This window comes from Rhinolophus ferrumequinum, chromosome 2 (assembly GCF_004115265.2).
Source record: "Rhinolophus ferrumequinum isolate MPI-CBG mRhiFer1 chromosome 2, mRhiFer1_v1.p, whole genome shotgun sequence".
NCBI lineage: Eukaryota > Metazoa > Chordata > Mammalia > Chiroptera > Rhinolophidae > Rhinolophus > Rhinolophus ferrumequinum.
Genome location: NC_046285.1, coordinates 51,182,270 through 51,208,670, shown reverse-complemented (window position 1 = coordinate 51,208,670; position 26,401 = coordinate 51,182,270). Strand labels below are relative to the sequence as shown.

General features: G+C 53.5%; 1 protein-coding gene across 1 annotated transcript; it reads left to right on the top strand.

Annotated features, from left to right (window-relative positions):
* The first annotated feature begins 1,661 nt into the window (after window positions 1–1,661).
* On the top strand, window positions 1,662–25,746 carry MELTF (melanotransferrin). The gene is made up of 16 exons (XM_033132238.1): window positions 1,662–1,846; window positions 3,669–3,823; window positions 5,043–5,142; window positions 7,274–7,456; window positions 9,474–9,630; window positions 10,800–10,867; window positions 14,321–14,508; window positions 15,212–15,392; window positions 16,085–16,236; window positions 17,702–17,798; window positions 18,163–18,357; window positions 19,296–19,452; window positions 19,554–19,621; window positions 21,445–21,632; window positions 22,942–23,140; window positions 23,623–25,746. The coding sequence occupies exons 1-16, from the start codon at window positions 1,798–1,800 to the stop codon at window positions 23,703–23,705; spliced, it is 2,220 nt and encodes a 739-aa protein (XP_032988129.1). The 5' UTR covers window positions 1,662–1,797; the 3' UTR covers window positions 23,706–25,746.
* The last annotated feature ends 655 nt before the right edge of the window (window positions 25,747–26,401 follow it).

Genomic DNA, 26,401 nt, shown 5'->3' with positions numbered 1-26,401 from the left:
TTAATGAACACAAATCCTGCCAATACCTTCTGGTTGCTCGTGGAGTAAAATGAGCCTTTTCATCCTCACAGTCAGGAGGGTGAGGTTTGCTAAGGACACTTATTTATTCCATCCTCTTAGGACAGGCCATAGCCCCTCTGTCAGGGCCACCTGCTAGTCCATATGTATGAACTGGAAAGAGGTACCTCCTCTTGGTGGATCTGACTGGGGATGGAAAAGCAGCTGGCACCACACATGTCCACCTCAGATTCTCCAGAGCAGACAGCTATTAGCAGAAGAATGGCACATCAGAGCCATCATGACCTACCTTTTACAGATGAGGAAACTGAAGCCCAGAGAGGAAAAGGAACATGGCCGATGGCACACAGTGAGTAAGTGGTAAGAAAGTAGAGCTCAGGGACCCTGAAGCCCAAGCCCTGTAACTTCTGTAAGAAGTAGCAGTTTCACGAGCCAATGTGAGGAGCCAGGGTTCCCTTCCCAGGGGAGCAGAGCAGGCTCAAGGATTGACAAACTCAGACCCAGGGATGCCTTCTCTCTCACTCAGTGTTCTTACTACACGGGTCCTCTACCCAAGACAGGAAGGATCTCTCAGTCCTGGGAACTCATGAGGGGGTGATGACAAAAGATGAGGCCATAAATGGAGGCAGACGACAGTAACAATTTCTGCAGTCCATTCTCCACATCCGCAACACACATGGAGAACTGCAGTTCTGGTCTACATAGAACAGTGGTTCTGAAACTCGGCTGTGCACCAGAATCAAAAACATAGCTTGTTGACCGTACTCCCAGAGGTTTTGATTCAGTGGGTCAGAGGTAGGCCTGACAAGTTACCAGGTTGTGCTGCTGCTGGTCTGGGGACCACACTTTGGGAACCACTGGCTTAGAAAAATAGACAAGCCATCCTTTCCTCCCTTACCTTCATTCTCTTCCTCCTCTCATCTCCTTCTTTGTACTTTTCTGCTTCCTCCTCCTCCTTTTTGGTCTTCTCTCCATTGTCCAAAGCATGACAAAATGAGCCAGGCTCTGCTGAGGACCTGGGTTCTAGTTCCAGCTTTGTCACTGACTAAACGTGTAACCTAGGGCGTCATTTCCCCTCTTCAAATATAAGGAGAGGCAGTTGTCTAGACTGTGAAATGCCCCACTGCTAGCTCCTCCCCAGCCAGGACCTGTCCACAAGGTTCATCTCTCTCCCCAGATCCTTGGTGCAATGTGAGTTTGAAGAGAGGCTGCTAAATGGATCTGATGGCGTTGGAGCTTCCTTCCAACTCAGACTCTTGGACTCTGACCTCTTCTTCCTTCCAAATCTGAGCTTTTCCCTCTCCAACTGGACATGATAGTTGGGGTCTTTCTAGGAGAAGAAGGGAGAATGCGTGCAGTCCAGGCGATTGTTGAGGAGAGAGAGCCCTGGAACAGCCTGTGAGCTGAGGGGAATCAGGCAGCAGAGAACAGATGCCATACCCTCAGGGACAGCTGAGTGTGCGTGCCCAGGGTAGGAGCGCGCCAGGGATCCAGAAAGCCCTGCCGGCCGTTAGAATCGGCCCTCAGCCGAGGCTCCAGCAAGGGGCGCCAGAGAAAAGGCCAAAGCTAGTCTGGTCAGCCCAGGTGTCCAGTCTGGGGTAGGCGGGAACGTTCTAAGGGCGTGGACCCCGCCAAGGCACGCCTCCGCCTCACTTAAGTAGCTGCGAGCCAGTGCACGGAGGAAGGAGGGAGAAAGCCCCTGTTGCTGCTGACCTACTTGGACCCAGACCTAGACACAACTGGAACCCAACCCGGCCCCAGCTAGATATAGACCGTGCCATGCGGGGCCCAAGTGTGGCTCTGTGGCTCTTCCTGGCTCTGCGCACTGGTGAGGCCCTGCCGCCGGGCAGAGGGAGCAGGAGCCGGGGCGGAGGTTCTGGAGCTCTCCAGCGCCGTTGAGCAGGGTCCCGGAGGCTGGGAAGTGTGCCCTGAACCCGTGTTTCACGGATGAGGACCCGGGCAGACTGGGATGTCTGGAGGGCTTCTTGGAGGAAGCGGCATTGAGATTGGCCTTGAAAAAGCGGACCTTCTGACGCGCCAAGGAGAGGCGCGAACAGAGGCATGGATGGGAGAGCCTTGGAGTGTCCCGAGGACGTCGGGAGGGTGAACGCTCTTAATGGGCGTGGAAGCCAGAGGGTTTGGGGGCCAGAATGGTTCTACTTCGGAGCCCCGGGGGGAGGGAGGCGGAAGATCAGGAGGGATGAGAGGGAGGGAGGCACGAGAGGTCTTCTCGGGAGACCTTTCCAGGGCGCCCTGCAGGATGCAGGGAGGGAGGAGGGGGCGCAGACGGGGTTTCTTAGGTCCGCACCCCCCTCCTCCCAAGGGAGTCAGGGCCGGGACTGTGAGACGTGAGGTGGGAGGGACCTCGGGGAGATGCTCGCAGGGATCGCGAGGGGAACACTGTTGACAGGACGGGTTCACTTCATCGCTCTGACCTCAGCGATACATAAAAATGGACCTGCCACCCGGGTCCGAACTCTGCAGTTGTCTGGCCTACCAGAGTGCAGTCTTGGAGTACAGGCGGGCGAGGGGAGGGCAGTTCCACATTCCCCAGTGCTGCCATGGAGATGGGCAGGCGGAGGGTCGTGGAAGGGAGACTGTGCGAACCGGCGTGCTTGACCCTGGGGTGGCATGGGAAGCACAGGCTGCAGGAGGGCAATCTGGTCCCTGGGAGACGGGAACTGGACCCAAAGCCTTGGCTTTCCTGGCAATCCTGGCTGGGAAGCGTGAGTGGCAGGCTCAGGTCTGCAAAGGCATCAACCTCAGGGAGCCCTGGCACCACTCTGCTAGGTCCCCAGGCTGGGAGCTCTCTGGAAGTCTGACTTGGTCAGATCAGGGAACCCAACAGGACCCCACGGGAAGGAGGGGCCTAAATGCAAGTCCACTGAGAACCTGTGTGTGCTAGCTCTCGACATATGTTTATTTACAGCACAGAAGGTGGGTTTCCTCATGTGCTTTCTTAGATGAGGAAACAGTCTCAGAGAGGTCAAGTAAGTTGCCTGAAGTCATCAGCTGGGGGATTAGGAACTTGAAGCCAGCCTGCTAACCCCTCAGCCTCCCCTTGGCAGGGGCATGGCACTGTGCCCCCTGAGGGTGTGCCCCCTGAGCTGACATAATCACAGATGCTCCAAGAGGATGTACGTCTCCTCCAGGGCAGCCACAACCACTTCCCTGTCTCATGGCTCAGTTCATGAGGAAGGCCCAGGAACTGAGTCCATCACCCTCTTGGAGGACACAGAGGCCCAAAGAGGGGCAGGTACTTGCCTCGTCACAGAGCCAGCAGGACGCCCTAGCCCGTGCTCCTTCCATCCCCGCACCCCCGGCCCCCAGCTGTGTGTGCTCCAGGATGGTAGGGAGGGTAAGGGTAGCCAAGCTGCTGCCTGGGAGACACTTCCTCGCCTCTGTTAAAGGCTGGGCTCTGCGTCACCCACCTGCCCTGACACAGGGACATGCATGGCCTCATGCACAGCTCTGCCAGTGAGCCACCCCTTCTAGTCTGTGACACCTCTTTGTGCCTCAGTGCCTCCCAGGGGGAAGCCTCTGCTGTTGCAGAGGACTGGGTCACACAGAGCTGCTGATGCCACCCTCCACAGTGGGGGCTTGGGCTGGAGATGCCAGCAGAGCTGGGCCTCACTCTCCCCTGCCCCCAGTGCTCAGCGGGATGGAGGTGCGGTGGTGCACCATCTCGGACCCGGAGCAGCAGAAATGCAGCGACATGAGCAAGGCCTTCCAGGAAGCCGGGATCCAGCCCTCCCTGCGGTGCGTCCAGGGCACCTCAGCCGACCACTGTATCCAGCTCATCACAGTGAGTCCTCTCCCTTCCGCTACCACCGCCTGCCAGACAAGAGGGCTCTGACTCAGGAGGGAGCTTACAACAACTTCATTCACCAGGAAAGGCCCTGAGGTCCCCCCTGCCAGGTTGGGCGATAGGATCTCCTGAGTTTCCCAGGCAACAAGGGCCAGCTTGTTTCCTGACCAGGCCCAGGCGAGGCACTGGGAGGCCTCAGAGAGGGCCTTGCTCAGATGGGCGCCAGGGAGAAAGGGGTCTGAGAGGCAGAGTTTTCCTTCCACAGGGCGCCTGCTAGAGTGGGGGCACTACCCACCCCACCACAGAGAGCCCAGGCAGCAGACTCCTCAGTGGCCCATGGTGGTTACTCACTCTGCCACAGAGTTTTCCAGAATGGGGCTCGTGTGGTTTCTGAGGAAGGAGGACTAGGGACCAGAGGTCCTGGGTGGGTGAGTGGGTGGGGAGAGTTCTGAGTGGCAGGAGACCTGCTAACCTGGCACTGACGATATTCAGAGGCGGGACTTTAGGGGCAGGATGTGGTACAGAGGGAAGCCACAGGGGCGAGCACAGTGGGGGCCTGCGTTTTCATTTTAGCTCAGCCTTTAATGTGCTCCCAAGACCTAATCTAACCATGGTCCCAGGTGGTCCAGAGGCTTGGGTCCGGCCCCACCGTGAGGGTGGAGCTATAATTCTATTCGTGGACCCCGTAACACACTGATAATATACTGCCATTTGTCTTTTTAAAATAAAAAGGAAAAACCTGAAGAGGGCATGTATGGGATTCAGTCCGCATCTTAGAGAGAAAAGCTGAGAAACAGGTCTGCAGGAGGCAGGGGGCTAGGAAACGAGGATGAGGGAGACACTTTTTACTGCATACCGTTTTGAACTCTGATTTTTTTTTTTTTTTACTATGTGCATCTATTACAAGTCCTATACAATTAATACTATTTTTCAAATAACATAACTAGCAAAACAAGGTAAGCCCTTGGTCTAGGAGAGCTGTCCCCTTGGGCCTGGTAAAGTGGGAAACCCCTAGGCTGGTGGGGGAGGGGCCTGCAAGGCTAAGCCAGAACAGGGCGCCTGGGCCAGACAAGAGGACAAGTGTGGACCTCTGGGGCTTTTCCTGGGGCCCTAGGCAGACTGGTGGGTGTCCCTGAGCTCCTCCCTGAGTGGGCACGGAGAGGGGCGGGCTGGGGGGGAGGTAGAGGGAGGGGGCTGACTCACATGTTCCCAACAGGCCCAGGAGGCTGACGCCATCACTCTGGATGGAGGAGCCATTTATGAGGCGGGGAAGGAGCACGGCCTGAAGCCCGTGGTGGGTGAAGTGTATGATCAAGGTCAGAAGGCCCAGGGGGAGGAGGGGTGGGAGGGGTGGGAGGGGAGAGGAAGTCACGCAGCAGTGTGTGCTTCCTGGGCCTGGCCCAACCCTGCAGGCCCCGAGCTCTTCCGTAGCCCTGTCCCCAGAGCAGTCCTGGAGTCCTGGCCACACAAACCTTCAGAGGGCCCCTAAATCTCTTTTGGTGCCCCCTTCCCCAAGAGCAGGGCTGTCAGAGACAGAGAGCTACCCAGCATCTGTTCTTCCTCACGGGGAACCCAGCAGCCCCTTAGCTTTCCCCACGAGCTCTTCCTGAGGGGCCGCCCTGTGCCTCGCGCAGCGCTGAGTGTGATTGTCTGGGGTGAACGAAGCATCAGTAAAGCCCAGCTTCCTCACGCCTGAGTGACACTGTCAGAAGCAGCAGGAGTAGGGCTGGGGCCAGGCAAGAAGTGGTGGCCTGGAGCTGCAGAGCCACACAGAACAAGAATGAGTCTCATTCTGCCCCTTCCGGGGCCCTTCTGTGACCTTGGACAACCTCCAGTTCCTTGACAGGGATAGTGATCCCTGCCCTGTCACACAGACTAAATGAGCCCCCTAACACGTGGTATGTTGTCAAAAATGTGAGTTGCTTTGCCCCTGTCTGTTCACCTCACACCAGACATGCCTTGGGCCCATCCTGCCCTTTGTACCTCTCTCAGCACCTCCTCTCGTCCAAGATCTAGCCTCTGTCACAGCCCAGTTGTCACCTCCAAGGAGCTCTCCTGAGCCTTCCCACCCTTCTCTTTCCTGCTTCCCAGAGCATTCACTCCCTCTGCTAAGGTCCCCTTCTGTCTTGTTTTCTTCGTCATCACCACCGCAGAGTCTCATCTTGGGTACCCGGCACACGGTCTTCCTTGGTTGCTTGTTGAATCAATGACTGTCGGATGACATAGGATGCAGTCCAGCCCTGCAAACCAGTCAGGCTTTCCACTCAATGACCAGAAACATCCCTGCCTCGGGGGCCTCAAACATAGCTCTTCCTCTTTCATTAATTCAACACATTTATTGAGCATAGAGAGTAAGTGAAAGAGTTCCTGCCCTGAAAGAGCAGGAGTCAGATAATAAACAAATAAACACACACAAAAGTGTACTTACACATATGGTGGGTGCTGTGAAGAAAGTGAATGTCATTAGAGAGAAAATAGGGGGTATGAGGGGACCTATTGAAATAGAGCAGACAGGAGGGCTTCTCTGGGAGGTGACATTCAAAATGAGCCCAGACAAGGGTCCCAGGTGGGAAAGAGCTTGGTGTGATCAAGGAACCAAAAAGAAAGACACAGTGGGCGAGTCAGAGGGTGGGACCAAACAAAGACGCTGAGGTTGGCAGGGGCCAGACTCAGGTGTGAAAAAAATAACACTGACACTGTTTTCTAGAACTCAACTTTATTCTGATCGTGGGCACCTACCACCACAGAGCTGTCATTCGTGTGTGTGTGTGTGTGTGTGTGTGTGTGTGTGTGTGTGTGTGTGAGATGGGATGCCCTCTAGTCATCAGTCCCCATAGGGGAGACAGCCCCTTCTGGGCCACATTTGGCCCAGGGGAATCTTTAGCAAGGCTGTAGGCTCCGCCCACACACACCCACCCCATCCAGGGTCTTGAGTCATGTGGAACCACCTTGTTAACTAGTTCTCTCTCTCTCTCATCGTCTCTCTCTCTCCCTCTTCCCCTCAACCCTAGGAAATCACGTTTTCTAATCTGGGGGAAGCCCCTGCCCTACTTCCCCTGCTCCTCCCAACTACTCTTCCTCCCATAACCATGATACCATTCCCTCAATCCTTCTAAGTTCTCCAAAGGGCCTTTACTTTTGGAAAATAAAACTTGCGGTCCACTCCTGCTTTGGTCCAGCTGCAGAGCTCCCCTAACATGCACAAATGTAGACCCAGCTAAGTGACAGCTGACTTGGGAAGGAAAAGAGGGAAATTAACTAATGAAATAATATCTCAAGATAATATCTACCCCATGAGGTTGGAGAAGGGCTTGCACTCACCTGCTCGCTCGGTAACCAGAACACCGCACACACACACCCTTCTCCCACAGCCTTCCCAGGCAAGGCGCCTGTCTCTTGCACGGCTTCTCCCTTGCTGCCCTCACTCCTCTACTCTCCTCCTTCTAGAGGTTGGCACCTCCTATTACGCCGTAGCTGTGGTCAAGAAAAGCTCCAATGTGACCATCAACACCCTGAAAGGCGTGAAGTCCTGCCACACTGGCATCAACAGGACCGTGGGCTGGAATGTGCCTGTGGGCTACCTGGTGGAGAGCGGCCGCCTCTCGGTGATGGGCTGCGATGTGTTTCAAGGTGAGGGCTTCGGGCAGGCAGGGGCTTCTCCTGAAGGCGCTCTGGGTTCCCCTCTCCTTACTTCTGCTTCTGCTCTCCCCGCAACAGGATAGCCTCCCTCCAGGCCCACTTTCTTCTTGCACTTTAAGGAACAGCACAGTCCTGCCTTTCCCAGGGGCTTCCCGGACACCTAGCAGTGGTATCCCTCCCTCCTGTCTTTTGCTCTGGCCAGCCTGGTGTTGCCACCATTTTAGTTTCTGTTTGATGGCCCCTCCAGAGCACTGGACTCTTGCTCACTCATCACGGTGTCCCACGGCACAGCCAAGCACAGGGCCCAGCCCATGTTGGGACATGGCGAATTGCCAAAGAACACCTGGTGGAGGCCACCATTTCCAGAAATGTGTCCTCAACTTCACAGGGTCAGAAATTTCACGACCCAAACAAGCTGCTGACTTGTACCCAGAACGCTCACAGGTGGAGAATCAGAGACTCGCTGCTCCTGATTAATTCATCTGTAGTGAGAACAGGCATTCATGCAGACAGAGCGTTGCCGGTAGAGGAGAGTTGAGAGTTATCCAAAGGGGAAGCCTAAGAATAAAATGAGTGAGGGCTGAGGCAAAGCCCTGAGGGTCCTGGCTAAGAGCCCAAAGCCCTCATTCTGGCGGCCTGGGCAGGAGCCCTGCTTCTCATGCTTTGGGCTTTTTCCCTGGTCACCCGCTGGCCCCCCAGCTCTGTCAGTCTCTCCAATTCAGCAATGAGGTGGCCCCTGACACATGACACCCATATTCTCAAACTGCTCTCTTAGGATCACACCTAGAGTTTGGGGTGTCCCCAAATTCCTTTTCCACAAGTGTGCTGCCTCCTGGTTTGTTCCACAGATGACCAGTGCTCTGGGCTGGGTGTGGGCTGGGAGAGCCTGCAGGAGAAGCAATAGTCTTTTAAAGCCCTGACTTTGCTGTCAGATAGATGTAGCGTTAAACCCAGGCTCAACATGACCTGCCCTCAGAGAGATTACTCTACCTCCTTGAACTTCGGTTTCCTCATCTTGTAAAATGGGAAAATTAACTACAGTGCTGTGAGGTTGGGAGCAGTGAGGGAATTCACACACCGTTTTTGCAGAATGCGTGGCACAGGGTACGTGCTTACCGCAGGGAGCCGTAGCTATTATGAGCTCAACTTCCATACCTCTCGGTGGGCACCTCACTGTTGTGCACACACTTGCATGCATGTACACACATGTACACACGCAGACACACGTATACACTGCCCCCATACCGCCCCAACCACTGTGTAAACCAGCACAAAGCCATGTCCTCCCAGATGGGGGCCAGGTTTGGGTGGTTTATCAGTCTCTCGGCACATTTATTAAATATCTTCTCCCCTGGGAGAATGCAAACAGAAGACCAAGAAAGGGAACTCTGCCAGGAAGAGCTTGATCTAGCTGGATGATGAGCACGACGTGACTGGCTCAGTGAGAGCTGGCATGCTGCTCACACTGTGTGGCACTGTGGCTCCCTCGGCACAGGGTAAATATTTGCCAAGAGGGTGGACACGGGCCCGGAAACCATGCAGAACCAACCTCTTCACACAGCACGCCTCCCTCTCCTCTGTTTCCCTCCCCTCTCTGTGTTTTGAGAGGTGTTGTCTATCAAGTTAATTGTACTCATTAAGTAATAATTTATTTCTTTACCTGCTTATATTGATTACCCATACTGATTTTGAAATGAAACCCTCAATGAGAACAGTATCTAGTTGATAGTTGGCCTATGTGACCATTTCGGGGTAAATGTTTTATTTCCCTGAGCCATTTTTGAATAACAGTCACTCCACAATGCCACTTTTGTGGCCCCAGTTAGGAAATCACTGATCAGATCCAATTCCCCAGTTTTGCTCAGACTGAAGCCTGAAGCATCCAGCTACGTCCCTGGGGAGTCCAGCCATCCAATCGGGCATGAGTGACCTGAAGCCTCCCTAGGGGACAGGACAGGGAGTCTGATGCCCTGCAGCTGACTCACCTCCCTCTGCCTCCTTTCCGCAGCTGTCAGCGACTATTTTGGGGGCAGCTGCGTCCCCGGGGCAGGAGAGACCAGTTACTCCGAGTCCCTCTGTCGCCTCTGCCGGGGCGACTCTGCTGGGGAGGGTGTGTGTGACAAGAGCCCCCTGGAGAGATACTACGACTACAGCGGGGCCTTCCGGTGAGAGGGGCCTGGGCGGGGCTGGCGCTGCGGTGGAGCTGAGTCAGGGGAGAGGCTTTGAGACCACAGGAGCTGGGGGAAAACACCACCTCGGCAGAGAGAGCCCTGGGGGAGTGGCAATGCCCGTGGCATCTCATCAAAGTGCCCTTTATATAGTTCATGTGCCCTAGTTGGTTTAAAAACATCAAACCAGAATATGCCAGACTGGGTTTACTCATAAGTCAACATGTTTGGCCTTAGAGAGAAGAAAATGGCAAAACAGCCTTTTGCCACTCCCGTGTCCCTATTCTGGTGTCTCAGAGCAACAGGGAGAGTGGTGGGGGTGGGGAAGGGTGGCAGGGACTCCTTGGTTCCTGGTACTTTATAAGAGCCCGCCATGGATCCCAAAGAGAGGCTCACAGCTGTGGTGCACTTCTCTCTGTCCACAAATGAGGAGACCTGCCCTGTGGGGGCTGAAACGGAATCCTGCCAAGTCCCTCTGACCACCCTGGCCTCACTGTTTCCATCTGGAAGCAGGGAGCCTGCTGATGCCCTCGCTCCAGGATGTGAGCTGGGTAAATGCCATTTTTGGCACAGAGAGAAAAACAGTCCTCAGTTTTCCAGGCCAGAGACTGTTGCCCACTTTGCCTCTCCTGGTGTTATCGCCCCAGTCCGATCCCTGCTTATCTGCTGGCTGTGGGGACCTAGGAAGTCCCTTTGCCCAGTAGGCCCCGACCTGCCTCCCTCGCTGGGCAGTGACATGTAGCGGACACATACAGTCCTGGTCCCTTCCGCTCAGGGCTTTGGTACGGCATGAGAAGATCTGATCCAATCCCCTCCTCAGGACAGAGTCGTCTCCAAACGCCCCTGAGCACTAAGGCTGCCAGTGATAGCAGCTGCCATAGGAGCTCCTGCTCCTTTCAGGCCCCAGCAGCACAGGCTCTACACAGATTCTCAGGAATCTCTCCCTAAGAACCACTTTATCATCCCCACTTCGCAGATGATGCACAACGTGGCAAAGCCACGCAGCCCACAAACAGGAGAGCTGGAACCTGGGACTGCGTGATTGTGAAACCCATGGCCACCACGAGACCCCACAGGCCAGGCCGGCCTCCAGGGGTGGAAGACAGTCAGGGGTCAGGGAGCTCAGGGCTCGGCTCCTCCCAGGCTCACAGGCTTCTCCTCCACAGGTGCCTGGCAGAAGGGGCAGGGGACGTGGCCTTCGTAAAGCACAGCACGGTGCTGGAGAACACTGACGGTGAGCGAGAGGGGCTGGCCTCAGCAGGAAAGGAAGGCTGGGGCCCAGCAGGGGGCTTCAAACTGCTGCAGGAAAAGAAAAGAGGGTTCTTGGCTTCCCACAGGAAAGAATTCAAACGTGAGCCGATCTAGTGTTTAAAGTAAAAGTTTATTTAGCAGAGAGTTAAAAAACAAAGGCCACCCCATAGCGAGTGGCGGCCTCTGATTGCTAGTGGAAGGGAGACCGCTTCTCCTCCGGGCCAGGGTTTATGTGTTTTCTGCTTCCATGAAAAATTCACTGGCATGGAGGGGAAGGAAGGTCAAAGAACAGTGGTAAGTTTATCATTTACTTCAGTAAGATGCAAGAAGAATAGAGGCAGGTTGTTTTTAACTCTTGTAAAGACAACCTGTGTTTAATTTGCCGTGGGCTTAACCTTAATGGCAGGGATGGTTGTAATGGAATCTCTAGTCTTCCAGAGAGATTGCTCTGTCATTGAGGAATGTCTGCCTGAGTTCTGGGGCTCAGAGCACATAGGCAGCAACCTTGGAATCCAACCTCTTAGTTTCTTTTTCTGTAAAAATAGTTCTCATGCTCCTTCCCTATATTAAAACTGTTCTTCGGACAAGGGGTCCGGTGAGCAGCTCTGACCTGCCCTGATTTGTATACAGTATTGTGTTTCGTTTCCACTTGAATATTGGGTTCTGCTTTTGAAAAAAAGTTTGCAACCTCTGCACTAGCTCTCATCTACCTCCTTTCCTGGCATTTTTCTCCTTTTACCTGAAGAAGCTCTCCCTGGACGAGGTCTTTTTAAAGATGGGTCAGTGTTATGTGTTGGTCCATGACATCATTGTCATGTAAATTGCTTTTAATTTTGAAATAACTGAGCTTTAGAAAAGTTGCAAGAATAATTCAAAGAACTCCTATTTATTCTTTACCCAGATTCCGACTTAGCATTTGCCACATTGATTTATCATTCTTTCTAAATGTATGTGTTCTTTCTGAAATATTTGAGAGTACATTTGTCTGCATCATACCCCTTTAATACATCAGTATGTATCTCCTAAGAACTAGAAGAGGTGGACCTAGTCATAGTACAGTTACCAAATTAAGGAAATGTAACATTGACACAATAGTATTATCTAATCTACAGTCCATATTCCAGATTCACTAATTGTCCCAATTCTGTCTTTTGCAGCAATTTTTTTTCAGGCCACAGCCTAATGTAAGATCACACATGGTATTTAGTTGTTTGGTTTCATCAGTTTCCTTTAAACAGTTTCTCAATCTGTGTGTGTGTGTGTGTGTGTGTGTGTGTTTGTATGAGTGTGTGAGTGTGTGTGTCTGTGTGATATTGACGTGTTTGAAGAATCGTGCCACTTATTTTATAGACTGCCCCCTAATTTGGATTTGCCTAAGGATCCAAATTATTTTTTAATTGTTTATTTTTTATTTTTTATTTAAAAATAAAAAAATCGTTTATTTTTTTTAATTGTTGTATACTTTACACACAGCAAAATGCACTCTTTTTCAAGTATAGTTCTATGAGTTTTGCGAAAAACATACGGCTATATAACCACCACCATAATCAAGATAGTGACCATGACAGGCCCTTCACCCCAGAAGTTCCTTCTAGTCAACCCCACCCCCACCCCACCCAGGCAACCACCAACCAGACGTTTGTCACTATAGTTTTGGCTGTTCCAAATAGTCTGATCATCGTCCTCTTTTTAAACTCATTATCTTTTTTGTTAATCTTTGCCTTTTAAATCAGAAGTTCCATGATGTAGTCTTACATTCATGAATGCAAACAACATGAGCCAGAGTTGAGAAAGAGAAAGAAAGATGTCTAAAAAAGGAGGAGGCACAAAGGATGGTCTCCAGAGCAGGACAATCCTATGAAAACCAGCAGCAGGGACTTGGGCCGCAAGATGAGTCAGTCTAGCAAATGAGAATTTGGAAGGTGGAGAAAGAATACGGATGTTTTGGGTTAAAATCGGCTCTTTCAAATTTTGTATGGTAATCTCAGGAAATCTAAGGAAGTAATTTTTTAGAGTATCCTCATGAAAAGAGATTGATAAGAGAAAAAAGTGAAATTGTCATAAACGTCTAAGGCAGTGAAGTAACACGACTTTAATTGTCCCTAACCAATGGAAAACAGGAATGGCAGATCGAAATACCTACGTGATACATTTGTCCCACGGGAAGGCCAAATGATCCCACACAGGTGGATTTTGCAGCAGTTTAAAAATAGAGAAAGTTGGGGAGTGGGGAGAGAATGACACTGAGTAGTTGTTGAGAGTGCTATAAGTGATCATGCATTCATTAAAAATGACCTTTCTGGAGTTTTCCGAACTATTACTCTCTTGGTTTTCGGATTTGTTTTTAAATAGCTTTGGAGTGAGCAGAGTTTTCATGAACCCACAATTTATCTTTTCCCCTCCTATTTCCTAGTAGAGGCTTATCCTCCTCATTTTAAAATTAGTCTTCTTAATAGTCCTATTTGGTGCCAATATTCACTCTTTCCAATAAATCTTGTTTTCTATTCTAAATGAGCTTTATGGAAAGTTTCCAATAATGTGGGGAAATACTTTAAAATGATAAATGAAGATTGCCTATCAAGTATTCTCTGAACCATATTAAAGATGATTAAAACTAGAATAGAAAAAAGGACTTGGAGGAAATATACCAAAATATTAATAGCTGGATTAATATTGCCTTAATATGTGGGCGAAGCTTCGGGGAGTTTCCCTTTTCTCTCTGGACACAGATCTGGGTGGACTCTGTCAAGGTTTGTTTCCACCATGGCCCCTGCCCACTGCCCTCTGCTCAGCATCAATTTAGTACCTGATGGCAGCAATGTACTCCTGGTACATTTCTCTCTCTCACCCTAAGCTTCTCTTATTCTCTTACTCTTTTTATCTTTAATAAACAGTTCTGTTTATATGTGTTGTGTACCTCATATCCATTTTATTAGTAGGAATTGGTGAAAGGTAGAAAATTTAAGAAAATAAACACAGTCTATTGAGACACCTGGTCTTGTAGGGTGCAGCCACCAAGCTCCTCTTCATTCTGAGTTCTGGTTCTCACCTCCTGGTGAAGTTCTGGTTCTCACCTCCTGGTATAGTTCTGGCTCTCACCTCCTGGTGTAGTTCTGGCTCTCACCTCCTGGTGTAGTTCTGGTTCTCACCTCCTGGTGAAGTTCTGGTTCTCACCTCCTGGTATAGTTCCGGTTCTCACCTCCTGGTATAGTTCTGGTTCTCACCTCCTGGTGTAGTTCTGGCTCTCACCTCCTGGTGTTGTTCTGGGTTCTGACCTCCTGGTGAAGTTCAGGTTCTCACCTCCTGGAAGAGTCTTGTCACCAGGGGTCTGTGGCCCATGACACCCTCGCCTCTCCACAGGCTCCCTCTCATGAGCCCTTCCCAAGTACCTCCCCCTGACAGAATTTGGCTCACCACAGGCTTCCCATCTTCCCAGGAAAAACGCTGCCCTCCTGGGGACAGACACTGCTGTCACAGGACTTCGAACTGCTGTGCCGCAATGGCAGCCGGGCTGACATCACCGAATGGAGGCAATGCCACCTGGCCCGGGTGCCTGCTCACGCCGTGGTGGTCCGGGCTGACACAGATGGGGGACTCATCTTCCGGCTGCTCAACGAAGGCCAGGTGAGTTCAGGGCGCCCCACGCAGCTTCTGGAATGGTGCTGGGCTTTCGTATCTCTCACCAGGGTGGGAACTCAGAGCTAGAGCCATCGTGGGGCTAGGCTAGCCAGACTAGGAGGGACAGGACCCAGAGAATCTCCACTGGGACAGACCCCACTGGGGACCAGGCCTCTGTGCTGTCCAGCCTCAGGTCAGGTCAGTGTAAGGAGGGACCGACTGTGCTAGCTGGCAGTGAGGAGCGTTGGCCAGAGAGGGGAGACCAGGGACTCATACTCTCAGAGAAAGCTCCTGGTACTCGTAGCTCTTAAAATGAAAACCAAAACATATGAGCGAATAAACAAAATGATGAAACCAATAAATGTGAAAATACACCATGACTTAAATATGGTGAATAATATTTTGCTGAAACCACTGCTTACAAGAGCAGCGAGTGTCTGACTGCTGGGCACACCAGCTTTAGCTTTGCACCGTTGCTTATCCTCAAAACCATCCAGTCGTGTGTCCAGTAAGCTGAGTGTGACAAGGCAGAATGCGCTGAGGGAGCACAGACGAAGGGGGAGGTGGTGCAGGTGGTGTGTCACCTGGTCCTCAGAATGTGTGCCTGGCCTGAGGGCACAGGAAGAAGGAGGTGGTGGCTGAAGGGGGAGGCAAGGATGTGGCCCCAGCAGCACCTCACCAGGCCCTGCCCCCACCCCTTGACACACAGCGTCTGTTCAGCCATGAGGACAGTAGCTTCCAGATGTTCAGCTCTGAGGCCTATGGCCAGAAGAACCTGCTATTCAAAGATGCCACATCTGAGCTGGTGCCCATTGCTACACAGACCTATGAGGCATGGCTGGGCCCTGAGTACCTGCATGCCATGAAGGGTCTCCTCTGTGACCCCAACCGTAAGTCTCTTCTCCCACCGTCTCCAGCCTAACCTCACGGCAAGAATGACATGGAGTTCTGGTTAGGTGGCTGGGGGAAGACACCCACCCCGGGAGGTTTGCCCCCTTAGCTTTGATCTGTTGGTTTGAGGAGGAAGCATCTCTGGAGTCCAATGGCCTACTGTTCCCTGGAAGCCCCGCCTCTCCCGGATCTGTCTTGAGAAGGGTCTCCTCACCCCTGCACACCGAAGTCATCAAGTCCTGTCATTTTCCCTCCACAATGCCTCACTCCTCCTTCTCTCCACCCCATGGCCACAGCCCTGGCTCAGGCATTGTCTCTTGCCTGGACCACTGCAGTCACCTACAAAGGGGCTTTCTGCCTCCGGCCCCCATCCCCATGTGTCCTCCACCTACAGCTAGGAAAGTAGTGGGACGCTGAGTTATATACATGGCACCAGGATTTGCCTCGTGCCTCCTGACAGCCCCAAGAAAGAGATACAGTATCCCCTTTCTATATGAGGACGAGAACCAGATTGTTCAATAACTTACCCCTTTATAACTAATGAGGGAAAGAGCCAGAATTTCTCTTGAGTCTGACTCCAGGCTCTTTCTACTGAGGTCCCAGCCCCCACAGCTCCCACCCCACAGGCCGTGCTCAGGGCCGTTCCTAAAGCAGGTGCGTGTGCAGTGACCATGTGTTCACACTCACACAGGGCTGCCCCACTACCTGCACTGGTGCGTGCTGTCCACTCCCGAGATTCAAAAGTGTGGGGACATGGCCGTGGCCTTCAGCCGGCAGAGACTCAAGCCAGAGATCCAGTGTGTGTCAGCCGAGTCCCCGCAGCACTGCATGGAACGGATCCAGGTGGGGACCGTGCCTGGAGGGGCAGGACGAGCCAGGTGGGCGGGCGGTGGCAGTGCCTAGGATGGTCCTTACTACCACCCTTCCCCTACCCCACCTGGTGTGGAGGATACAGGCAACCTGGGGAGGAGAAGGTGTCTTGTGACAATTCCACAGAGAAAGGGGAAGAGGAAGGACCCACAGGGACCAGCCACCCACCCTAGGGAACAGGGCAGAGGGGAGCCCGGGGACCACTCCCTGAGTGAGTGGCCAGGAGCAGAAGGAGCGTGAGGCTGACCCAGCTTGGCACCAGCCGACCTGTGGCCTTAGGCGAGCCCCTTCTCCTTTCTGCGTCTCAGTTTCCCCTTGTGCATAATACTCGTAGCGGTGAGGCTTGGATCATTGTTAAACATTTTGACAGCAAACCTCAGTCAGAAATACATTTTACATCAATCACAGTCTAATACACAAAAGCTTATCTTTCAGATATAAATATGTAAGAAACTTCTTTATACAGGGAGTTATGTACTTCCCCTTAGTAAGTGTAATGCACGCTGATAGTTTCTGTTCTAGTCTATCGAGTTTTGTTTTGTTTTTAAGTGTGTCATGGCCCATTAAATAGATTCGGCATCCATTAATATGCCTGCCACCTGTAGTTAAAAGCACTTGTCCTGGTCTCAGAGGCCCATTTAGTTCTCTGCTGCTTCTCTGACTGGAGACGGCGGCCAGGACTCGGAGGCAGCCCCGGGCTCTACTGTCAGGAATGAGGTCCTACTGGGGCCACAGGTGTCCTGGGAAGCCCTGGCTCCGGGACTCCTCCCCTCCTGTTTCTCAGGGGCACGTAAGTGGGGCCTGATGGTTAAGGAGCTCTTTTGTTGGTGGTGCCCAGGGGCCACAGCCTCTGAAGAGTGTCCACTCTGCCTCAGCTTTATCACTCAGCCCTGGAACCTCCTCCACAGGCCGTGAGACTGCTTCCTTTTAGAACCTGCTCTTTCATCCATTTGCACATATATTCAACAAATATGTCTTGCACGCATGCTATGTGCCAGCTCTTGGCCAGGTATGGAGGGTACAGTACAGTGTCCCAGACCTCTGAGGACTGGCAATCCATGGAGAGACCCCATGCCAAACATGAGGGCGGTGACCATCCTAGGTTCTGCTCAGGAGGCACTCAGCACCAGGAGACCATCTCCTGACAACAGGAGACCCTCAGAAAACATTTTCTGAAGAATGAAATGGGCACCATGCATGGGGGTGCTGGTAGTAGTGGGTTTCAGGCCTCGGGACCTCCAGGTGGCCCTCTTGCCTGTACATCTTCACAAAGACAGGAAGGAGCCAATGGGGCAGGATGGCATCCTCAGGGGAAGGGAGCCTGAGGCCAGAGTCCCCGAGAGACCCAGCACTGGTACCTCCATCAGATCCCGACACCTAGAACCATCCTGGAGCCCACCCTAGCCTGGCTGCTCTTTCTGCCCCCCCACCCCTGCAGGCTGGGCAAATTGACGCTGTGACTCTGAGGGGTGAGGATATTTACATGGCAGGAAAGACTTATGGCCTGGTCCCAGCGGCGGGAGAGCACTACGCCGGTGAGTGCAGGGGGAGGTGTATATATACACATGGCCCCCTCGGCCGTTCTCAAAAGCTCCAGCTCTCCCTCAGTTCCTCTGTCCCTGGGCTGCCTGCTGGCTGTCACAGGAGAGCCTGTCCTGGCCCAGGCCTCAGTGTTTCCATCCAGCCATTGAAAGTCTGGCAGGAGTCAGCAAACTTTCTGTAAAGGGTCAAAGAGTAAGCACTTTGGGCTTTGCAGGCCACACACAGACAGGCAGGGGCAGGACCACAGCTCAGGGGTGGAAAATAGCAGGAGGGGAAGGGTGAGGGAAGATGGGACCCCTGGGATGTGCCCTGGTTCTTGCCCTGCTGGGGGACCTCACTGCTGTCTCCTTCCCCCAGCGGAGGATAGAAGCAACTCGTACTTCGTGGTAGCCCTGGTGAAGCGGAACAGCTCCTATGCCTTCACCCTGGATGAGCTGCAGGGCAAGCGCTCCTGCCACTCGGCCTTTGGCAGCCCCGCTGGCTGGGACATCCCTGTGGGTGCCCTCGTGCAGAGGGGCTTCATCCAGCCCAAGGACTGCGACGTCCTCACAGGTGCCACCCTCCAAGGGAACACAAACTCAGAAACTCTTCCTTGGGGTTGGCTGGGTTTGGAGACCACTCCCAGGAGGAGCCCAGAGAAGGCAGCCCGGGAGTTTTCCTTTTCCTCCTTGACGTGATCCTTGCTTTGGGGAAGGCTGGGAAATACTCTTGGCCACACCATGAGAGTCAGGGTATCTATCTGGTGGTTCTGTGGTGCCATGGTGCCCCTCACCACTTACTCACCCAGCGTGGAAGTGGTTCCAGTGGGCATGGGGAGCACAGGCTCTGGACCTGCTGTATCACCACGCAGGCCTGGGCTGTCCCCATCCCCCAGCAGCCCTGGGCGGCGGGAGGACATGGAAAGTGGCCAGCCGTCTGTGTAAGTGCTGAAGAAGACACTTTTACCAAGCACCCACCATATGCCATCCATGGGCCCTCCCATGTGTGAAATTATGCACATTCATGGTGAAAGGGAGGCAGGAGGAAGCTGGCAAGATCCTGGGCTGACAGCACGGACACCTCTGTCCTGCCTGGCACCTCAGGAAAGAATACTCATTTTTTCTAACCACCTACGCAAGCACACAGAGGTTGTTCAGATTGGCTGCTCCCAACTCCCAGACAACTGGGCAGGTGCTTTGACTGGAACAGAAGAGCTTATGAGGTAGTGAGGTCCCCATCCCTGAGGGAGTTCAAGGGCAGGTTAGGTGACCCCTTACCAGAAGTTGTCCATGGGCTTTCTGTGTCTACACAACCTCTGTATCCCCTCATACATGCAATTCTCACAGGAGGAGGTGTGCCACTGAACTGGGTGGGCAGTGGAGCAAGTAGGTGGCCTTGAGCCGCGGGGCCAGGCAGGGCGGACAGATCCGAGGGGAAGCAGCCCTCCGGTCTCCGCCCTGCCTGCCCTCTCTGGGCCAGCCCCTCAACACAGCCCCTCCCCTCCGCCCCAGCGGTGAGCGAGTTTTTCAGCGCCAGCTGCGCGCCGGTGAACAACCCCAAGCACTACCCGTCCTCACTGTGTGCGCTGTGCGTGGGGGATGAGCAAGGCCGCAACCAGTGCGTGGGCAACAGCCAGGAGAGGTACTTCGGCTACAGTGGTGCCTTCAGGTACTCCGGGGGGCTGGCGAGGGGTGGGGGGGAGGGCTTGGAGCCGGGCACAGAGGCTGGGACCCTCCAGCCAACACCTGCCTTGGCCTCTTGTGTGGCAGGTGCCTGGCTGAGAATGCAGGGGACCTCGCCTTCGTCAAGCACACGACCGTCTTTGACAACACAGATGGTACGTAAGGGGGACTTGGGCCAGGGCGGGGCCCGATTCTGGCGAGGGGCCTGTTCCCCAATACGATCTAGGCACCAGATGTTGCTAGGATTGGCGACAACGCAGCAGTGGGAAAGACTGAGTCTACAAAGCTCTGCCACTTGGGGGTCCCTGGGGCCCCAAGAGCCTCATGGTAAGAACAGACATCTGGCCAAACGTCCAGGTGTGCAGGACACACACAGCCTTTACTGGTCTGGAGTCCAAATCCCCATTCCATCGAAATGGTGGAAACTCAAGCTCAATCAATGTGGAGACACCCCTTGTGGGGCATTTATGTGGTACCAAGGTGTGTAGGTGGGGGTGGCAGGGGCCTTTCTCCACAGGGTCATCAGTTCACATCAGCATCTGGTCTTCGGTCCTGGCAGGTCAATGCCACATGCAGGGAAATCACTCTGCAGCCCCTAGGCCACGAGAAACAGGACACAGCCTCATTCACGTCACGTGGGCGGTTCTTCTCTCGAATCACAGTTCCTGGACTTCACTTGGGAAAAACAGCTCAGTAACTCTGTGCCCCAGGACGCCCTAGCCCACACCTGGGGTCGTGTTGGGGTGCAGGGCCTTTTAGTACGCTTCACCCGCCTCCCCCTCCATTCTCCATCTGTCAGGGAATCTGTCCATTCTGGAGACTGGAGCCTGTTTCCCTCCAACACCTATCGTTTGTACTTTCTGTATAACCTGCCTACCCCCAGGCTTTGAACCCCAAACACTGGAGGCACGGTCTTCTCCACTCTGTCCTAACACATCCCTGCCCAGAAACTCAGTGCAGAAAGGTATAATGTGGCCCCAAGAGGAAGTGGAGATTGATGAAGGGGAAGCAAGACGTACAGGGGGGGAAATCAGTTAGTATTTCAAAACTCAGATCCCACCTGCCTATGAAGGTCACCGAGGCTGCCAATGAGCTGGGGAGGGCTCCAGGCCCTGTTGCCGGTTCCTGTCCCCTGCCAACGTCCCACAAAGAACACTGGGGATCATCCCCCAGGAGCAGGAAGCTGAGTGCTCCTGCAGGAGCCTGTGAGCGCTGCCAGGTCCCAGTGCTCTCGGTGTTTGGGGAGGCCCTGCAATGAGACACACATTTTCCAGGGCTGCTTATTCCTCTAATTTTATCTCTACTCATGGGCCCACCTGGAGTTCCTTCTGGAAATGGGAAGAAGGTGGATACTAAGTGAATAGATGAGACACAAAAACAATGACTCCCAAGGGTAGTGTTTCTCAGGAAGCCCTTGGATCAACCACCCTCTCCAGAATCACTGGAAAGCTGCTTTAAATGCAGGTTCCTGGGCCCCACTCTAGACCGACTGAATGAGATTCTTTGCAAGCCAGGGACCTGGAACTGCCTCTCACTGGTCCGCAAATAGTGTTATACCCCTTCCAGTCTGAGAAGATCAGCCATTAGGGGAGGAGGTCACTCAACCCACTCTCAGGCCTGAGACCTGTAATACTCAAATGGGGTTCTTTGCCTGGAAGTGATTCAGAGCCTCGGTTTTTTCACCTGTAAAATGGGGGTGATCGTACCTGCCTTGCGTTGCTGTTGTGAGGATGGAGCAGTGCTTGTAAAATGCCTGTCACGTTGTAGGTCCTCCCCAGTCCCTACGAACAGTAGCTCCTGCCAGCACCGTAAGCCCAGCTGGGCTGTCTCATCCTGGTAACAGAGCAGAGCAATGGGAGAATGGAGAGCGCTGGGGAGCTGGCCAGACATTGCCCCCTCTCCCCAGTCAAGGCTTTGGGGATTCAGGAAGAGAGCAGCCTCACTCTATTCCTCCCTCTCCATGTGCTACACCCCTCAGGCCACAATTCTGAGCCCTGGGCTGCTGAGCTCAGGTCAGAGGACTATGAGCTGCTATGTCCCAACGGGGCTCGGGCCGAGGTGTCCCAGTTCGCAGCCTGCAACCTGGCACAGATACCATCTCATGCCGTCATGGTCCGGCCAGACACCAACATCTTCACTGTGTTTGGACTGCTGGACAAGGCCCAGGTGAGCCAGGGCAGGACTACAGCATCGGGGGATGGGCAGTAGAGGTGAGCCAAGCCCCCAGGGCCCCTCCGTCTACCTGGAGCAGACCTCAGGAGAAACTGCAAATGCCTGGGGCAAAATTCTATGATTTTTTTTCACTTAGCCAAGGACATCCCTCCGACCACTCTCCCCTCTGTCTCCTGCATTATTAATTTTCCCTTCTCAGCTGGACCATTCTCATGCTGTTATTTCTACCATCTATAAAAAAAAACAAACGAAAAAAGCAACCTCTTGGTCTCACATCCTCTTGTAGTTATAATCCCACTGCCCTTTACAGCAAACTCCTTCAAAGATTCTCTCTGCTCTGGAGCCTTCTTCTGATCTCTCTTAAGGATGGAGACTATTCTAGACCCGCTTCCACCAGGGCCCGGAAACTGCCCTGGGCAAGGGGACAGAGACCCATTTTTCTCAGCCACTCCTCCCAGTCTCCTCTGACGGTTTCTCCTCATTTCCCCAGCCTACAACCGCTGCAGTGCCCTAGGTTCATTCCTAAACCCTCGTCTCTGCCGTACCTACCCCCCTATGGATCTCATCCAGTCCCACGTCCTTAACTGCCATCTATATACTGATGGCTCCTAAGTGTACATCTTCAGCCCTGCTGCCATCCACCCAAGTCTCAAACTTGCATCTTTAACAACTTGACATTTCAGCTGGTTTTTCTAACAGGCATCTCACACTGAACTAGACCAAGTTCAGGTGCTTTCCTTCCCTGAGTCCTCCTCAGTGAGGAGTGACTTCAGCTTTCCATTTCCTCAGGAGTTGTCTTGGACACCAGTCTTCCTCTCATGCTCGACATCCAATCCATCAGCAAATCCTGCTGGCTGCACTTTCAAAATGCATCTAGAATTTGAACCCAGGCTGTCTGACAATGGAGTCCTTGATTTCTAACCCACCCAGTCTCCCCTCCGCCCTCCTTCTCCCTTGACCCTGTGACGTGACATGGGGGAAGGACCCTGTGTGAATGTGCATTTTGCTAGGGAGAAGGCTGATAGCTTTCATCAGATCCTCAAATGGATCCTTGAGTATCCCCAAAAGACTGACAGTCGCTTTACTCCTTACTATGGTAGCTTAAGCATATCTTTCTCCAAATCCCCTTTGACGACAGAGGTCAATCAGTTGTCAAACTTAGGATTTCAAATCGGAGTCTTGGTGCCCTGACATTCCTGCTGTTTGGTTCATCATATCATATGTAAAGCAATGAATAGCAGGTGGCCCCTGAGTGACAATTTGTGAGCGGGATGAAAAGCATGTCTGCTTGTGGTGCTTCCAGGACCTGTTTGGAGATGACCACAATAAGAATGGGTTCAAAATGTTCGACTCCTCTGACTATCATGGCCAAGACCTGCTTTTCAAAGATGCCACGATCCGGGCAGTACCTGTGGGGGACAAAACCACGTACCGCGACTGGCTGGGCCTGGATTACGTGGCAGCTCTGGAAGGCATGCTGTCTCAGCAGTGCTCGGGCACAGGTAGGGCCCCGCCTGCTGGGCAGGCAGCTGTGAGAGCCCTGGATGGGCCAGTTCACACTCCAACCAGGAAGAGCGGGCATCCTGCCACATTCCCTTGCATTCGAGCCTTTCACCTTGAGTGAACCTTGAGTGAACTGATGGGTACTCTGGGTCGTTACAAATGATCAAGGTGAAGTGTCTTGGGAGGGTCTGAACAGAAAGGCTGCAGTTACAGCAGAAACACTGGCTGTGTAACCCAGACAGACCTGGATAATGAATATAAGTGCTAAAAATAATCTTCCAGAAAGGATGAGGCAACTGCATAAGTATACACGTAGTATAATTTTGAAAGGAATGAATATGTAAAGAAACCAAGGGAATGAAAATTTGTAGCAGGGTAGAAAGAGGGAGTGGGGTGAATTTAGTGCACAGAAATGAATTCCATCAAGTTCTGCCTGTGAGTGCCAGCCTAGGTGATTTACTGTCTGTGTTTCGTCCCTCAGTGGTCACAGCTTCCAGGGCCTCCCTGCTCCTGCTCCCGCTCCCGCTGGCCCTCACGGCCCTCCTCCTCCAGCCCTCCCTCTGAAGCAGCTCTGGGCAAGCCTCACCCTCCCTTGGAATGGACACTTACTCGGAAATCTCTATAAATAAGGCTGTTCTCCTCAGTAAACCCAGCTAACACTGTCCAGAGAGAAATATGTAAGGGGGGAGGACACGTGAGAAACCAAGGAGCTCCTCAGAACTGTGATTTCAACACTGAAGTTTCTGTGATTGCTTCAAAGTGGAATAAAGATGAATGTTAAAGAAAAGTCCCCTGACTTCAAGTTGGACGTGAGCAGGTCTCTCCTGCTGGAACCCAGCCTCTGCCTCCCAGGCACCACCTGTCGCCCTGCTACCTGAGGCGTGCTGGCCAGCCTCCCAGTCACGGCCCACCCACAGGCTGCCACCGCTTCCCTGCGAATCTGCAGGCTCCCACCACATGGGGCCTCACCAGGCTTGGTTTTGGAAAAGGCCAGTTACCAAGGAAACGGGCTGAGCCCGGGCTTCCCACATGGCCTTCTCTGCTGGAGCCACTCAAGGGAGCCTGGTGAGATGACGAGGCCTATCGGCCCCTCCCCTGTAAGTCCCCCTTCCCCCTCCAGAGAATGGACACTGCACCTCCCACCAGCCCTGCTCCGTCTGTCCTCCAGGCTCTCCCGTCCAGCTCCCTCCTGAGGACACTGCGTCTGTCTGTCCACGGAGGCATCCACCAGATGAGGCTGCAGCCAGGCCCTCCAAGGAGGAGAAGCTGCTGGGCACAGCCTTTGCCCTTGTCTTCTGTGGCTGATTTGGCCCAGGCCACTGGACCCCTGATTGTGCTGGGCTGGCAAGGGCAGGGAGTCCAAGGCTGAAATCCTTAAGGGGTCCTCAGGCAAAGAAAATGCTTCTTAGTAAGAATTTTTACTAGGTGTGGGGCTTGGTGCAGTGTTGGGGCTCTAAAATCCTGTCTGTTGTAAGGAGGGCAGGCCTCAGAACTGGACAAGCCCTGCCTTTCAGTGAATTCAGCTGCACCAGGCTCTGTCGGCAGGAGTCCCCTCCTACATTTCCTCCTCTGAGGCTCCGTCTCAGATTACCCTCTTCTCCTGCCCCCAGTGTGACACCCACCACTCCACAGCCACTCCTGTACATCTAGCAGCAGCAGTAGTTGCCTCCAGACCAAAGGGCTTCAGGACATGGAGCAGGAGGTGGCCCAGCCCTCTGGGCCCTCTGCAGAGCTGGGAACGGGGAGATGCCATTCTCTTTGTCAGAGGAGCCACAGACACGGGTTAGGTACCGAGAGCAGCTCCAGCTCCCGTGAGCAGGGGGTCTCTTCACCCAGCCCTACATCAAGTGGGCCCAAGGGCCACTCACTCCAGGAGAAGGGTCCCTCCTTCCTGTCTCGTACATAGGAGAGTCAGCAGAAAGTGCCTAAAGAGGATCCTCTCTCTACTCCATTACTGCCACCCTTGTCTGAGGAGCCAGAAAAAGTTTCCAGAACTGCCAGCTTTCACTCTGAATTTTGCTCCCAGAAAAAAGTAAAACGAGAAAGAAGTAACAAGAGCAAGCCACTCTCGTCAGCAGACTGGGAGCTGCGTGGGCCTAGAGCTATTTGCATCCCAGGCTGCGGGGGGGCCTCCGGGATGCTGATGACAAGCTGGGTTCCCAGTGCTGCGCCCCCACCTGTGGGCGTTCGGACGGATCCTTTCCATCTCTCAGCAGCAGAGGAGGCCCTGGCAGCATCCTGGCCGTAGTCACCCATCCTGAGGGTCCTGGTCACCATGCTTGGGCAAGCCCGCACCCTGCTGTGAGGGGCCAAAAAACGCTGGCCTCTGCTACCCTCTGCACTGCAGGGAGCAAGTGATTCTTCTCTGACCTGATGATTGTTTGATTTGTGTGAAGGGAGATGTGTGCAGTGAGAAGTGTATTTCTGTGTGGCCACTGCGAGGCAGGGTTCCGCCCAGGTGTGTGACACCTGCACTGTGAACCACCAAGGGTGTGACCTGTGTGAGTGCTGTGTGACGTTTGATTGTCAAGTGACAGCAGGGGGCCACCGCTGTGTTAGTGCCCATAAAAGATGTTGGTTTGTTTTTTCAATAAAGCCAAACAACCCTGCACCTGCTGAGGCTTGAACTCTGATTCTTGAAACTTTCTCCTGCTGATTGGTTTGGTCCTCTTAGGTGGTCAGAGGATGACCTGCCCCATGCCACGCCCCTGCCCACTCAGAATGGCAGCGTCCACTCAGAACCCTGTTCCCTGAGACCCAGAGTCCGGGACCAGTCTAGGCCTCCAGACGGGCAGGCCCCCAACTGTCCTTTCCAATCTGGACTGGTCCCAGGCATATCCCCGCTGCCCCCACCCCCTCAGCCTCTTGGGTGTCTACTTCTCTGGGGATGAGACACAGAGGAAGATGCAAACGCCCCCAACACCCCCTGCCCTGTGTCTCCAAAATAAGCTGCCCATACGTTGACTTGGGCGAATTGGCTGCTAACTCACTGAAATAGTGGAAAGGGAGGTCAGATCTCCAACAGTCCTCACAATAGGTGCTCTCTGGCCTGTCCTGAAGTGTGATGGCCAGGCTGGTCTTGGTCGGGGCCCTGCTCTCGCTCTGGGAGTGGAGGTTCTCCATACACCCCTCTCCCACAACTCCGGCCCTTCACTCTACCCCCCAGGCTACCCTCCCGCACTCACTGCAGCCATATCACAGAGCTGGGTCTCATTCCCCACAGCACACAGGCCAGATCTGGGCAGTCAGCGCAATCACCG

Bases quoted from the DNA above. Each gene is read 5' to 3' on its own strand.
- MELTF (XM_033132238.1), top strand. From the start codon at position 1,798: ATGCGGGGCCCAAGTGTGGCTCTGTGGCTCTTCCTGGCTCTGCGCACT. The intron at 17,799-18,162 runs GTGAGTGCAGGG...TCCTTCCCCCAG, and splicing joins GGCGGGAGAGCACTACGCCG to CGGAGGATAGAAGCAACTCG. The intron at 19,622-21,444 runs GTACGTAAGGGG...TACACCCCTCAG, and splicing joins CGTCTTTGACAACACAGATG to GCCACAATTCTGAGCCCTGG.